Source organism: Diaphorina citri, unplaced genomic scaffold, assembly GCF_000475195.1.
Source record: "Diaphorina citri unplaced genomic scaffold, Diaci psyllid genome assembly version 1.1 scaffold1091, whole genome shotgun sequence".
NCBI lineage: Eukaryota > Metazoa > Arthropoda > Insecta > Hemiptera > Psyllidae > Diaphorina > Diaphorina citri.
The window spans coordinates 33,224-44,696 of record NW_007378520.1 but is presented as its reverse complement, the minus strand read 5'-3'; the positions used below and the strand labels follow the sequence as shown (position 1 = coordinate 44,696).

At 41.6% G+C, this 11,473-nt stretch overlaps 2 protein-coding genes across 2 annotated transcripts in view; both read left to right on the top strand.

Annotated features, from left to right (window-relative positions):
* The first annotated feature begins 8,095 nt into the window (after positions 1-8,095).
* LOC113469461 (sushi, von Willebrand factor type A, EGF and pentraxin domain-containing protein 1-like) lies at positions 8,096-10,331 on the top strand. The gene is made up of 4 exons (XM_026827192.1): positions 8,096-8,159; positions 8,785-8,942; positions 9,477-9,579; positions 10,102-10,331. Exons 1-4 carry the CDS (start codon positions 8,096-8,098, stop codon positions 10,329-10,331), a joined length of 555 nt encoding a protein of 184 aa, XP_026682993.1.
* Positions 10,332-10,825: 494 nt separating this feature from the next.
* LOC103514151 (complement factor H-like) overlaps positions 10,826-11,473 on the top strand; it is a 29,432-nt gene continuing 28,784 nt past the window's right edge. The window contains exon 1 of the mRNA XM_026827200.1: positions 10,826-10,900. The gene's annotated coding sequence lies outside the window, so the exon portion shown is untranslated. The remainder of the gene's footprint in view (positions 10,901-11,473) is intronic.

The window sequence follows — 11,473 nt, the reverse complement described above, 5'->3', positions numbered from 1 at the left end:
CATGAACAAAATACTGGTTCTCAAGCTGCTCTGAAGCATCAACTCCAAATATGTGATTGGTCAAAATTTGTTTCAATCTGACTTGAGAGCGAGAATTTTGGTTCATGAATACTGTAAGTGGCTGGCACAAGTGCCAAGTCGTGGGTTGGATTACCACCCGGAGCGGATTTTATCCCGAACGGGTAAGGTTCGTTCTCGGAACGGCTGTGGCTTTCTCCTGTTCCATCTTCCTTCTCTCTACTGGGCACTACTGGCTTCTTGTCATCCAGCCATCACCCAATTTGGTGATCTGGAATTCTGGATGATTTCGCCGTCCTTCTCACCAGCCGCCTCAAGGGGAGTCGGAATATGAAAATGATTACGGAAATTAGTCCCATACATTGAACGGGAAATGGGAAGAAACTCATTGGGTCTTAAATACATATTTTACATCAACATCTGTCTCAACCTCTCAACGACCCGATGATGTATGTACTATGTACCGATGATTAATATTGATAAAAAATCAGGTAATTTTACTACAATAAACATACCTACCTAATGAGACCCAATGAGTCATATGGTTTTTTGGACCCAATAATTTTATGAGACCCAATGACCTGAAGAAAAGATCAACGGGACCCAATGAGTTTACTTGGACTCGAACCACCAACGAGTTTGAGTCCAAGTCCAGCTCTGGTCACCCATTCAGTCACACACCACGCTCAACTTTAGTGTTTTGCGGGTCTCTGTGTCTGTAAGGTGACACAACTTATTGTTATTACCTATACTTTTTTTCTCCTGATTTGGTTTGTATAGTAAAATTCATTATTATTTAGTTGGTAGCTTAAAATATAGCCGCTTGATTTGAAAATACAAGAATAAAATACCATACCTATATATTATTTTAATTGATCTCTGTTTTAACATGGAGTGTTTATTATTTTTCAATTGAGATCTTTTTTGATAGCTCGGACTGCAAACCCAAGACTGAAAAGTGTTTGTTAACAAGCTTAGTTAGCTCGGTTGGTAGCGCGTCTGCCTTGAAGCGGGTTCAATTTCTGCCCGGTGCGGATTTTATCCTGAAGTTCTCGGCAAGGCTGGCTTTCTCCTATCCTGTCTTCCTTCTCTCTTCTATTACGGGACGATAAGACCTTAGCAGTTACAGGTTACAGTTCCCGCTATCAAACCTCTAAATATATATTTAAATATATAAAAAAAAGACTTTGGTATTTAGTTATTTATTTGGGTAGTTACTTTTTTTCTTTAGAAGAAAACTGAACGGTAAACTTAGATTGAATGAAGATAAATAAATGAAAAAGTTCCAACATAAAAATAATGTTACAGTCTTTCTTTTTTTTTTTTAATAGAATGGAGAATAAGAAGAAAATTACACAAATAAAAAAATCAAGTCGCGTAATCTTCTTTATAAACAGGGTGCAGATGCAGATGAATAGGTAAGTAGGTAACACCTGGTAAGTGTAATTTTTGTCAAAAGATAATGAATCTAAATGTAAACCAATACTTAGCCAGCCTAGTTAGCTTGAAGGGTAGCGCGCCTGCCTTGTAAAAGTGTTTGGCCGCGATTTTGAACATTATCCTGAAGAAATGTCCAAAGCCTCTGTGGCGTAGTGGTTAAAGGTAGAAATACACTACTGTCACGGCATGGGGAGTCAAAGATGTAGTTGCCAGCCTAGTTAGCTTAGTTGGTAGTGCGTCTGCCTTGTAAGCGCTAGGCCGCGGGTTCGATTCCCGCCCGGGGCGGATTTTATCCTGATGTGGGATAATGTTCGTTCTCAGAACGGCTGGCTTTCTCCTATCCTGTCCTCCTTCTCTCTTCGATTTCGGGACGATAAGACCTCCGTTGTTACAGTTCCCTCTATCAATCTTCTGAGCCAAACTTTTTTTTTAGAGGGAACTGTAACTGCTATGGTCTTATCGTCCCGAAATCAAGAGAAGGAAGACAGGATAGGAGAAAGCCAGCCGTTCCGAGAACGAACATTATCCCATCAGGATAAAATCCGCCCCGGACGGGAATCGAACCCGCGGCCTAGCGCTTACGAGGCAGACGCACTACCAACTAAGCTAACTAGTCTGGCCAAGCCTTTTTAGTTTGGAAGGTATAGGGCGTCTGTCTTGTGTAGGTAATCGCTAGGTCGCGGGTTTGATTCCCGTCCGGGGCAAACTGGGGCGTTCCCTAGGGAGCATATTAGTCGAGAAAATCCCCTTACATACAATTGAAAATGTTCACCCCACCTCCTTACATCCCTTGACTACTTGCCTTCCACCCTCCAGGGCCGATGGCAACCTGAACCCCCGGGGGCTAAGGCTCATTCACTATCAGGTAGACCTGACAGGTACCGCTGATCAGGTCTGCCTGTCAGGTCTACCTGGTGTGTGGTCTCATCAGGTATCAGGTAGATCTGAGAGACTTATTATTGTTGCCATACACTATTAGGTAGACCTTTTCAGGCTTCAGGCGTACCTGTCAGGTGTACCTGATAGTGAATGGCTGGCCCAAGTCAAACAATAGGCCCTTTATTGTATTATTTTTAGGAGGTTTACCATCACTGTAGGTATAATTGAGGGAACTCTAACTGCTAAGATCTTATCGTCCCGAAAGCGAAGAGAGAAAAAGGACAGGATAGGAGAAAGCCAGCCGTTCCGAGAACGAACCTTATCTGTTATAGCTCTCCCCAAGGTAGACGAGCTACCCTCCAAGCTAACTCGGCTATCAGCTACATTAAGCACTCGTAGGCATGTTATCTAAGACCGGCCATTCACTATCAGGTATCAGGTAGACCTGACAGGACCTGTTCAGGCGCAATTGTCAGGTCTACATGATAGTGAGTTTCTGGCCTTTGGGAGGAATTGCTAGGGGAGTTCGGGGCAAGATGAGCCCCCCAATAGACGGCCCTGGTTCCCCCATAAGTTTCTCAAGCGTTCCAACCCCCCTCCCTTCCCCCTACATATTGTTCTCCTTATAACTAAGCTTGTGTTATAGGTATATGTTGAAGGAATTTTGCGGATCATTTTCATTCTTGTTCAGGGTGAAATAAAGCTCTTCGATAGATCCATGGTTCGATTCTCACCATGGGCGATTTTTTTCAAGACATTAGTTAAAAAAAAGACATTTTTTTATTCATTTCATTGTGGAGGAGGCATTATGGGCCATCTTCATCCTAAACAGGGAAGGTTCGTTCTCGGAACGGCTGGCTTTCTCCTATGGTGTTTTTCTTCCCTCTTCGCTTTCGGGACAGTAAGACCGATAAGACCTCAGTAGTTAAAGTTCACCTTATAAAATTTCTTTAAAAAAATAATAATAACAAAATTAAGAGAGAGAGAGAGAGAACGTGTGTATCAGGCTTTAGAACGGTTGAATAATTGAATTACCTACTTAATAAGTAGGTAATTCAATTCTACTGTTTTATTATTTTTGTGTTCTATTATTTTTGTGTAGGATACAAAAAAAAAAAAAAAAAAAAAAAAAAAAAAAAAAAAAAATTAACCGGCCCGGGCGGCAATCACAAAATTAATGACATTTTTTTATTTTACTTCGTGATTCTATTATTTATTTTTTATACCCTACCAATACCTACCTACTTGTTCCTCTCTCTCTCTCTCTCTCCCTCTCTCTCTCTCTCTCTTCGTAGCTTGGGAAAAATAATGACAAGCAATAAACTGATTATTATTTGACTTATTGGACTAACCTAAGATTAAAGAGTTTGCTCTGCAGCTCGTCATTATTTATTATTTATTTTTATAGAGACGTTCGTAGGGAAATTCTTGGACGTTTGCGTTCACCTCCGCTGCCACGCTCTAGGTTCAGGTGGGTTGCTAATGAGTTTAATGGGTTTTTTTTATTATGTTTTTTATTATTATTATTATTATTATTATTTAAAGAATTTTGATCTTAGAGGGAACTGTAACTGCTTAGGTCTTATCGTCCCGAAATCTAAGAGAGAAGGAAGATAGGATAGGAGAAAGCCAGCCGTTCCGAGAACGAACATTATTCGTTCAGGAAAAATCTGCCCCGGGCGGGAATCGAACTGGCGGCCTAGCGCTTACAAGGCAGACGGTTTTTTTTCTCCTCCGATTCTAGAAAGCCAAACGGTTTCCTCGGCAATCCGTCGAAAGCAGCACCTGACGACAGCATGAAAATATTGACGTCGGTCATACTCTCAAAAATATTAAAAAACTAAACAGTTCATCCAAGTTCTGGTAGATAGCGTTGCCAGTATGAGTTTACCAGTTTACGCCTTTTTATGTTTTTTTAGCGACTTTAAATCTGGCGCTACCCAAGTACCAGGTGGGTTTTTTTTCTCCTCCGATTCTAGAAAGCCAAACGGTTTCCTCGGCAATCCGTCGAAAGCAGCACCTGACGACAGCATGAAAATATTGACATCGGTCATACTCTCAAAAATATTAAAAAACTAAACAGTTTATCCAAATTCTGGTAGATAGCGTTGCCAGTATGAGTTTACGCCAACGGTTCACTTAAGTTAAGTAACCTTGTGATTGATTAGTATCAGGACGGGTGACCGATAACACGTGCTTCTATTTCCGGTTTCCAGACTCACTCAGCCTCGTGAGGACTATTAAGAGGACAATTAACGAGCTAGCTGGAATCCTAGCGAAAGACTACATGTTAAAGAGCTTCCTCTCTCTCTCTCTCTCAAAAAAAGTCAAAGAGTCTCTCTCACGAACAAAGTTAATGGGGCCAGCCTAGTTAGCTTAGTTCGTAGTGCGTCTGCCTTGTAAGCGCTAGGCCGCGGGTTCGATTCCCGCCCGGGGCAGATTTCTTCCTGATGGGATAATGTTAGTTCTCGGAACGGCTGGCTTTCTCCTATCCTGTCTTCCTTCTCTCTTCGATTTCGGGACGATAAGACCTTAGCTGTTACAGTTCCCTCTGTCAAACCTCTTCAACAAAAAAAAAAAAAAAAAAAAAGTTAAAGGGCTGTCTCTGACGTACACAAAATTACCTATGTAGGTAGGTACGACATTTTCGACGTGTGTTTCATATTGAAAGATAAGAATCGAAGAGAGGACAGGATAGGCGAAAGCCAGCCGTTCCGAGAACGAACCGTATTTGCTTAAGATAAAGTCCGCCCCGGGCGGGAATCGAACCCGCGGCGTAGCGCTTACTACCAACCAAGTTAACTAGGCAGGCTATAATAATATTCCTTAATCCAATTAGATTAAGGGGCATAATAATTAGTGGTAATCTACCTTTCGAGTCAAAGAAGAATGAAACGCATCAGGTGGGTGGGAGGGGGATTCCTTTTTGGGTGGGATGATGGGGTATTGTTATTTGGGTGGGAGAGTGGGGGCATTGCTATTTTGTGGGAGGATGAGGGGATTGTTCTTTGAGTTCGAGGGGATTTAGGGTGGGGGGTGGGAAGGGGTGGTTTGGGAGCTACTTTTCGCGCCGGTCCGATAATACGAAATTTCTCTTCTCTTCTTTCCTCTCTCTCTCTTACACAAATGAGCTCTGATCTTGAAATTTGTCGCGACGACCTATGAACTCAAAGCGAGAAAGTTTCAGGTAACACTTCAGTCGATCATTTAAGACCGGTTTTAGCGTCATCTATGTTAAGCTACGCCGTGCAAGGCCAATAAATGGATGGGTGACTTAAAGTTAATTGAGTAATTGTGGGATTTTTTTTTTCACATTTTCTCACACAAATGAGCTCTGATCTTGAAATTTGTCGCGACGACCTATGAACTCAAAGCGAGTAAGTTTTAGATAACACTTCAGTCGATCATTTAAGCCCGGTTTTAGCGTTACCTATGTTAAGCTACGCCGAGGAAGGCCAATAAATGGGTGGGTGGCTTAAAGTTAATTGGGTAATTGTATTTTTTTTTTTTTTTTCACATTTTCTCACACAAAATAATGAGCTCTGATCTTGAAATTTGTCGCGACGACCTATGAACTCAAAGCGAGTAAGTTTTAGATAACACTTCAGTCGATCATTTAAGCCCGGTTTTAGCGTTACCTATGTTAAGCTACGCCGAGGAAGGCCAATAAATGGGTGGGTGGCTTAAAGTTAATTGGGTAATTGTATTTTTTTTTTTTTTTTCACATTTTCTCACACAAAATAATGAGCTCTGATCTTGAAATTTGTCGCGACGACCTATGAACTCAAAGCGAGAAAGTTTTAGATAACACTTCAGTCGATCATTTAAGACCGGTTTTAGCGTCACCTATGTTAAGCTACGCCGAGCAAGGCCAATAAATGGATGGGTGACTTGAGCCTTATATTGGGAATAAAGGGAGAACGGGCTCTAGTCTTGATTTTAAATCATTACATGAAAGTAAAATCAAAAAATCAAATCAAGAATGATAATAAACTGAATATTAAACAAATTAGGCAGGTACATAGGTACTGATTTTCTCTAATCACGATCGAATAAACTACGGGCTAAAAAATTCCCGGAGGGACGGACCCAGATTGTTCTTTTCTATTTCTTCTTTTCGCATCGCTCTGTCTCTTTCAGTCTCTCTCTCTCTCTTTCATCTTGCTCTTTCCTCTTCTCTATTATCTCCTTTCCCAATCCTTCCCTTCTACCTTTCTTTCCCCTCTTTTTATTCTTCCATTTCCCTTTGCCCTCTCCCTCTCTCTTCTATTCTTCTTCTTTCCCTTTTCTCCTCAATTTTCTCTTGCTCTCTCCTCCTCTCCCTTCTTATGCTTCCACTCTCTTCCTTCCCTTTCTCTTCACTCCCTCTCTTTCATTCTCTCTTCTTATTCTTCCTCTCTCTTCCTTCCCTTTCTCTTCACTCCCTCTCTTTCATTCTCTCCCCCTTCCTCTCTCTTCCTTCCCTTTCTATTCACTCCCTCTCTTTCATTCTCTCCCCCTTCCTCTCTCTTCCTTCCCTTTCTCTTCACTCCCTCTCTTTCATTCTCTCACCCTTCCTCTCTCTTCCTTCCCTTTCTCTTCACTCCCTCTCTTTCATTCTCTCCCCCTTCCTCTCTCTTCCTTCCCTTTCTCTTCACTCCCTCTCTTTCATTCTCTCCCCTTCCTCTCTCTTCCTTCCCTTTCTCTTCACTCCCTCTCTTTCATTCTCTCCCCCTTCCTCTCTCTTCTTTTCCTTCCTGTTTGCCCTTCTCCTCTTCTTCCTTGTTTTCCCAAATCCTCCTCCCCATGGTATTTCTCCCCAATTACTCCTCCCCATGGTATTTGTCCCCAATCTCTCCTTCCCATGTTGTTTCTTCTCGATTACTCCCTCTCTCGTAATCTGCTTCTCCGCTTCAGTTCATGTTTCCGCTATCTCGGCTCGAGTTTGCAGAAACGCAGCATCACATTTCATCCGTGTTTTATTTTTTTTTTTCTCTGGAAATTTTTTTCTTTCTATTTCGTGTGTTATAAGTTCAGCAAAGGTATTTTTTTAGAGGTATTCTTTGTATTTGTTTAGTTTTTTTTTTGCATTTTTCTTGATTTTTTTTTTTTTCAAAAGGTTTGACAGAAGGAACTGTAGGTAAAATTGGAATTCTCTTCTATTTCGTGTGGTGTAAGGTATACATAAGTTCAGCAAAGGTATCTTGTATATTATCGTTTTTACTTTTAGAGGTACTCTTTGTGTTCTTTTTGTACTTTTTTTGATTTTTTTTTTTTATATAAAATTGGAAATTGGAAAAATCCTTGTAGATAACACGCCTAATATTAGAAACATAATATTTGTTTTAGTTTTTGAAGTTTTTTTTTATATATATAAAATTGGAAATAGGAAAAATCCTTGTAGATAACACCCCTAATATTAGATACATATAATATTTGTTTTAGTTTTTGAAGAAGTGCATACTCGTTTTTGGAGTATTTTGAAGTTTTTTTATTTAATTTATATTATAGGTGTTGAATTATTAGATACGTAGTAGGTATCATTCGTGTTAGTGTCTACCTAAAAAGGTAGGGTCTTGATTTTATTTAGGCAAATACCTACCTGCATATCCAGCCATAGGTTCTCTCCAAATAATTTTCTCACATTTTTACATTTTTCTCTCTCTCCCTAAACTGTCTAGTGTTTTCTCTTGTTTGTTTAATTTATTATTAAGTTAATTGATTTCGAGAACAATTTGTCGTCGTTCCAGTCTAAAAATATCACTCCTTGTGTGGCGACATGTCGTCTCGTCTGCTTTTGCTGTTGGTTCCCCTCTTGCTGTTCTATCAATTGAACATCACAGGTGAGATTGTTTATTTTATTGTTGGATTTGTTGGTCTAGAAGTCTAGATAATAAAATTTTAGATTTATAGAAACTCCTATAGTACCTACAGGTACTAATGTAGATAGGTAGGCATACCTACTTAAAAATAAAAAAAATAAATAAATTCTTGACTTTTAGACATCATTTGATTCTATTGAACCATTCACTCTGATGGAAGGAACAGTTTTTCCATCTAAGGATTCTAAGGCCTCATAGGGAGCCGAATCTGTAGGGTGTAGATTACTAAATTGTCATTTCCAGCATTTCAGCTAAGTTAGCGTGGAGAATAAAGCGTCTGCCTTGTAAGCGCAAGGTTGGGGGTTCCCGCCCCGGGCGAACATTACCTATCCTAAACAGATAAGGTTCGTCGTAACAACGCCTGCCTTTCTCCCATCCTGTCTTCCTTTGATTTCGGGACGATAGGACCTTCTATGTTTGTATAAACTTAACCCATCTTTTGGGGTAGTTGCCCTTACATCTAAGCCTCAGAGTGGGCTTTTTGTGTATGGAGTTAAGCTGTGTACCTTCAAGTTACAGTTACCTCCATGCCTCCATCAAACCTCTTTAAAATAAAGTTTCTCCCTCTTCTGTCCTCCCGGACCAGGTTGTATCCAGCAGAACGCTGACCAGGATGAAGATGAAGATGAGGACGACGACACTGAAGAGGACAAACAATCATTCGATGACGACAGGGTGTACAAGAATCCGCGGAACTTCCCCTCGCCGGAGTGTCCTAGGGATGAGGCACGCGCTACGTTCATGGTGAGTTCTTAGACCTTCCACCAACTTCACAGTGGTGTGAGGCACGCGCTACGTTCATGGTGAGTTCTTAGACCTGCCACCAACTTCACAGTGGTGTAGTGGTTAGCGCGGTGGACTTCGGATCTGGAGGTTGGTGGTTCGAGTCCAAGTAAAGTCATAAAATTTAGCGTAGTGCATTAAGCAGGGAACGACATTTGTGACAAGCATTTATGCTCAACACAATTAAAATTCCTTCCTCCTCCTTCTTAGACCTGCCGCAGGGACGCCACAGGCTGGATGCTCCAAATATTGGGAGTCTGGTCTACAGTAAGCTCGAGGGCGAAGGGGGTGGGGCGAGGAGTAAATACGGCCCTGATTCCTCTTCTTCTTCTTTTCGCCTTTTCCCGTGTACAGACAGGGTCGGCGTTTTTCGTCTGCCTCTCGATCAGCCTTAACTAGAATGATTGCTTTGGACTGTCATTTGGTTTTGGTTACAAATTTTACGAATGGATGCCTTCGCACTCAACTTTTGCTATTTCTTTAGCAAGGTACCAGTGTGACCCCGGCTTTGTCACCAAGGGCTTTCAGTCGGCCCGGTGTCATGCTAAGGACAGCCAAAATACAGCCACCTGGTTCGGACCGGACATTTCTTGCGATCGTAAGTGTTGGGTGGAAGAGCTCCTTATAAATTTAGAAACAATCAATTTTCACCCCCTGAGGTCATCGGGATAGAAAATCCAAACCTAATTTTATGATCTGAATATCAAAATGAATAATATACGAGTATTTAGTGGGACCTCATTGATGCACAAATCATATTAAAATTTAAAATGAATTTTCCATCTGTGGTACTCCCCCTATTGGCGGACGAACATCGCAAAATGAAAATTTGAATAGGCCATAACTCCGGCCCTGGTGGCCGGATAGAGCTCTAATCTGTTTTAAATAATTTAATTTTTATGTTCTTTAACTTGGTATAACACAATCAGAGGTTTCCTATTTAAGATTTTAAAATTGACCCCCCTGGGGCCGAACTTGGCTCCGGCCGAAGTTTGGCGAGTACTTAAAAAAATGGTATTGTAAAAGATAGAACCTAAATTTCAGCTTCTCATCTTTGGCCGTTCAAAAAATATTCAGGGGTCGACGGACTTTATAAACACCCTGATGTACACTATTTCAGCCAAATCCTGTGGTGACCCGCCCACCATTGCGCACGGCAGTCACGAAGGCTCCTGCTACACGGTAGGATGCAAAGTAAACTACACGTGTGAGGTCGGCTTTCAAATTACCGGTAAATCCGAACATACCTGCCTCGTGGATGGCAACTGGTACCCGAAGGAGCTGCCCGTATGTTTGCGTAAGTATCTAAGCTTGCGTGAATTTGCGGAAGAACATAGCTTAGAAGCGTAATTATTCAAATCTAGCAGTATTTTTTTCTTATTTTTTCCCCCCTTCTGAAACCCATTTTCCACCTATTAAAGGGAAATACAGGATTTAGTTTGAGGTACCTAGGTATATTTCCGCCCTTTTCACTGAACTTTTGACTGAATGGTCTCAGCTCAGAAATTTACCAGTTCACTATCAATTTACTGCGATTTTCGCTAAAGTTTTTGTTCTATTGATGGTAGACTTAGTAACTTTTGTTAGTAAATTTTTGTTCTCTTCGAATCTATAACTCGAATCCGAAAGAAATCGTGCGGCTATAATGTTACCGAACTCATTAATTAAGGTGTGTCCAAACCGAGACGACCGGAACGACGTGTTGACGGTCGGTCTGTATCGATAGACGAGGCGAATCTATGTTGTCGAGGCAGTGTGGACGGTTCAGTCGACATCGATCGACGGCCAGTCAACAATGTGTGGACACACCTCTAGAAGTGACGAACATTATTTCGCGTGGATTCGAGTCCGGAGGGGCGAGAACACCACCCTGTGCCAGTACGGAGAATGGGTGGGAGCTTCAGCTACGTGCATAGAAGGTAAGAGGCAAATCAGGTCCGGTAAGGTAGCACGACCCAGGCGAAATTTCGATGTTCTGTCGAACATAGGGGATTGTTCCAAATGGCAGGCTACTTTAACTGACCTTCCCAAATCACCTACAGAGCTAGAGACACTTTGATTTCCCAAGGTGTGTTCAAACATAGTCGACCGGTCGTCAATCAACGAGGTTAATAATTTATGTTGTAAGGATGGTCGACATCGATTGATGTTGATTGTCGGCGGGTTGACTATGTGTGGAACTGTGGACACACCTTTGGGCCAGCCACCGTCTGAACTTGTGTGAAGGAAAAAGCTTCAGAGCCATTTCTCTCAGACGGTCTGACAGACTTAGGTCTCAAGGCGCCTCACACGTTCTAACTGTCTGACAGTCCCAAGTCTGAGCGTGAATGGCGGGCTTAACTCCTCAATTCTCTATAGGTGTCAATGGGAATCAGGATGTGACTCATTGACTGAGTAGTCCACTGAGTTCTTTTTAATAACTCACTTACTCTTTACAAACCTCTCTCTATCAAGTGTTCTAAGGCCAGCCACTCACTGTCAAGACTGGTACA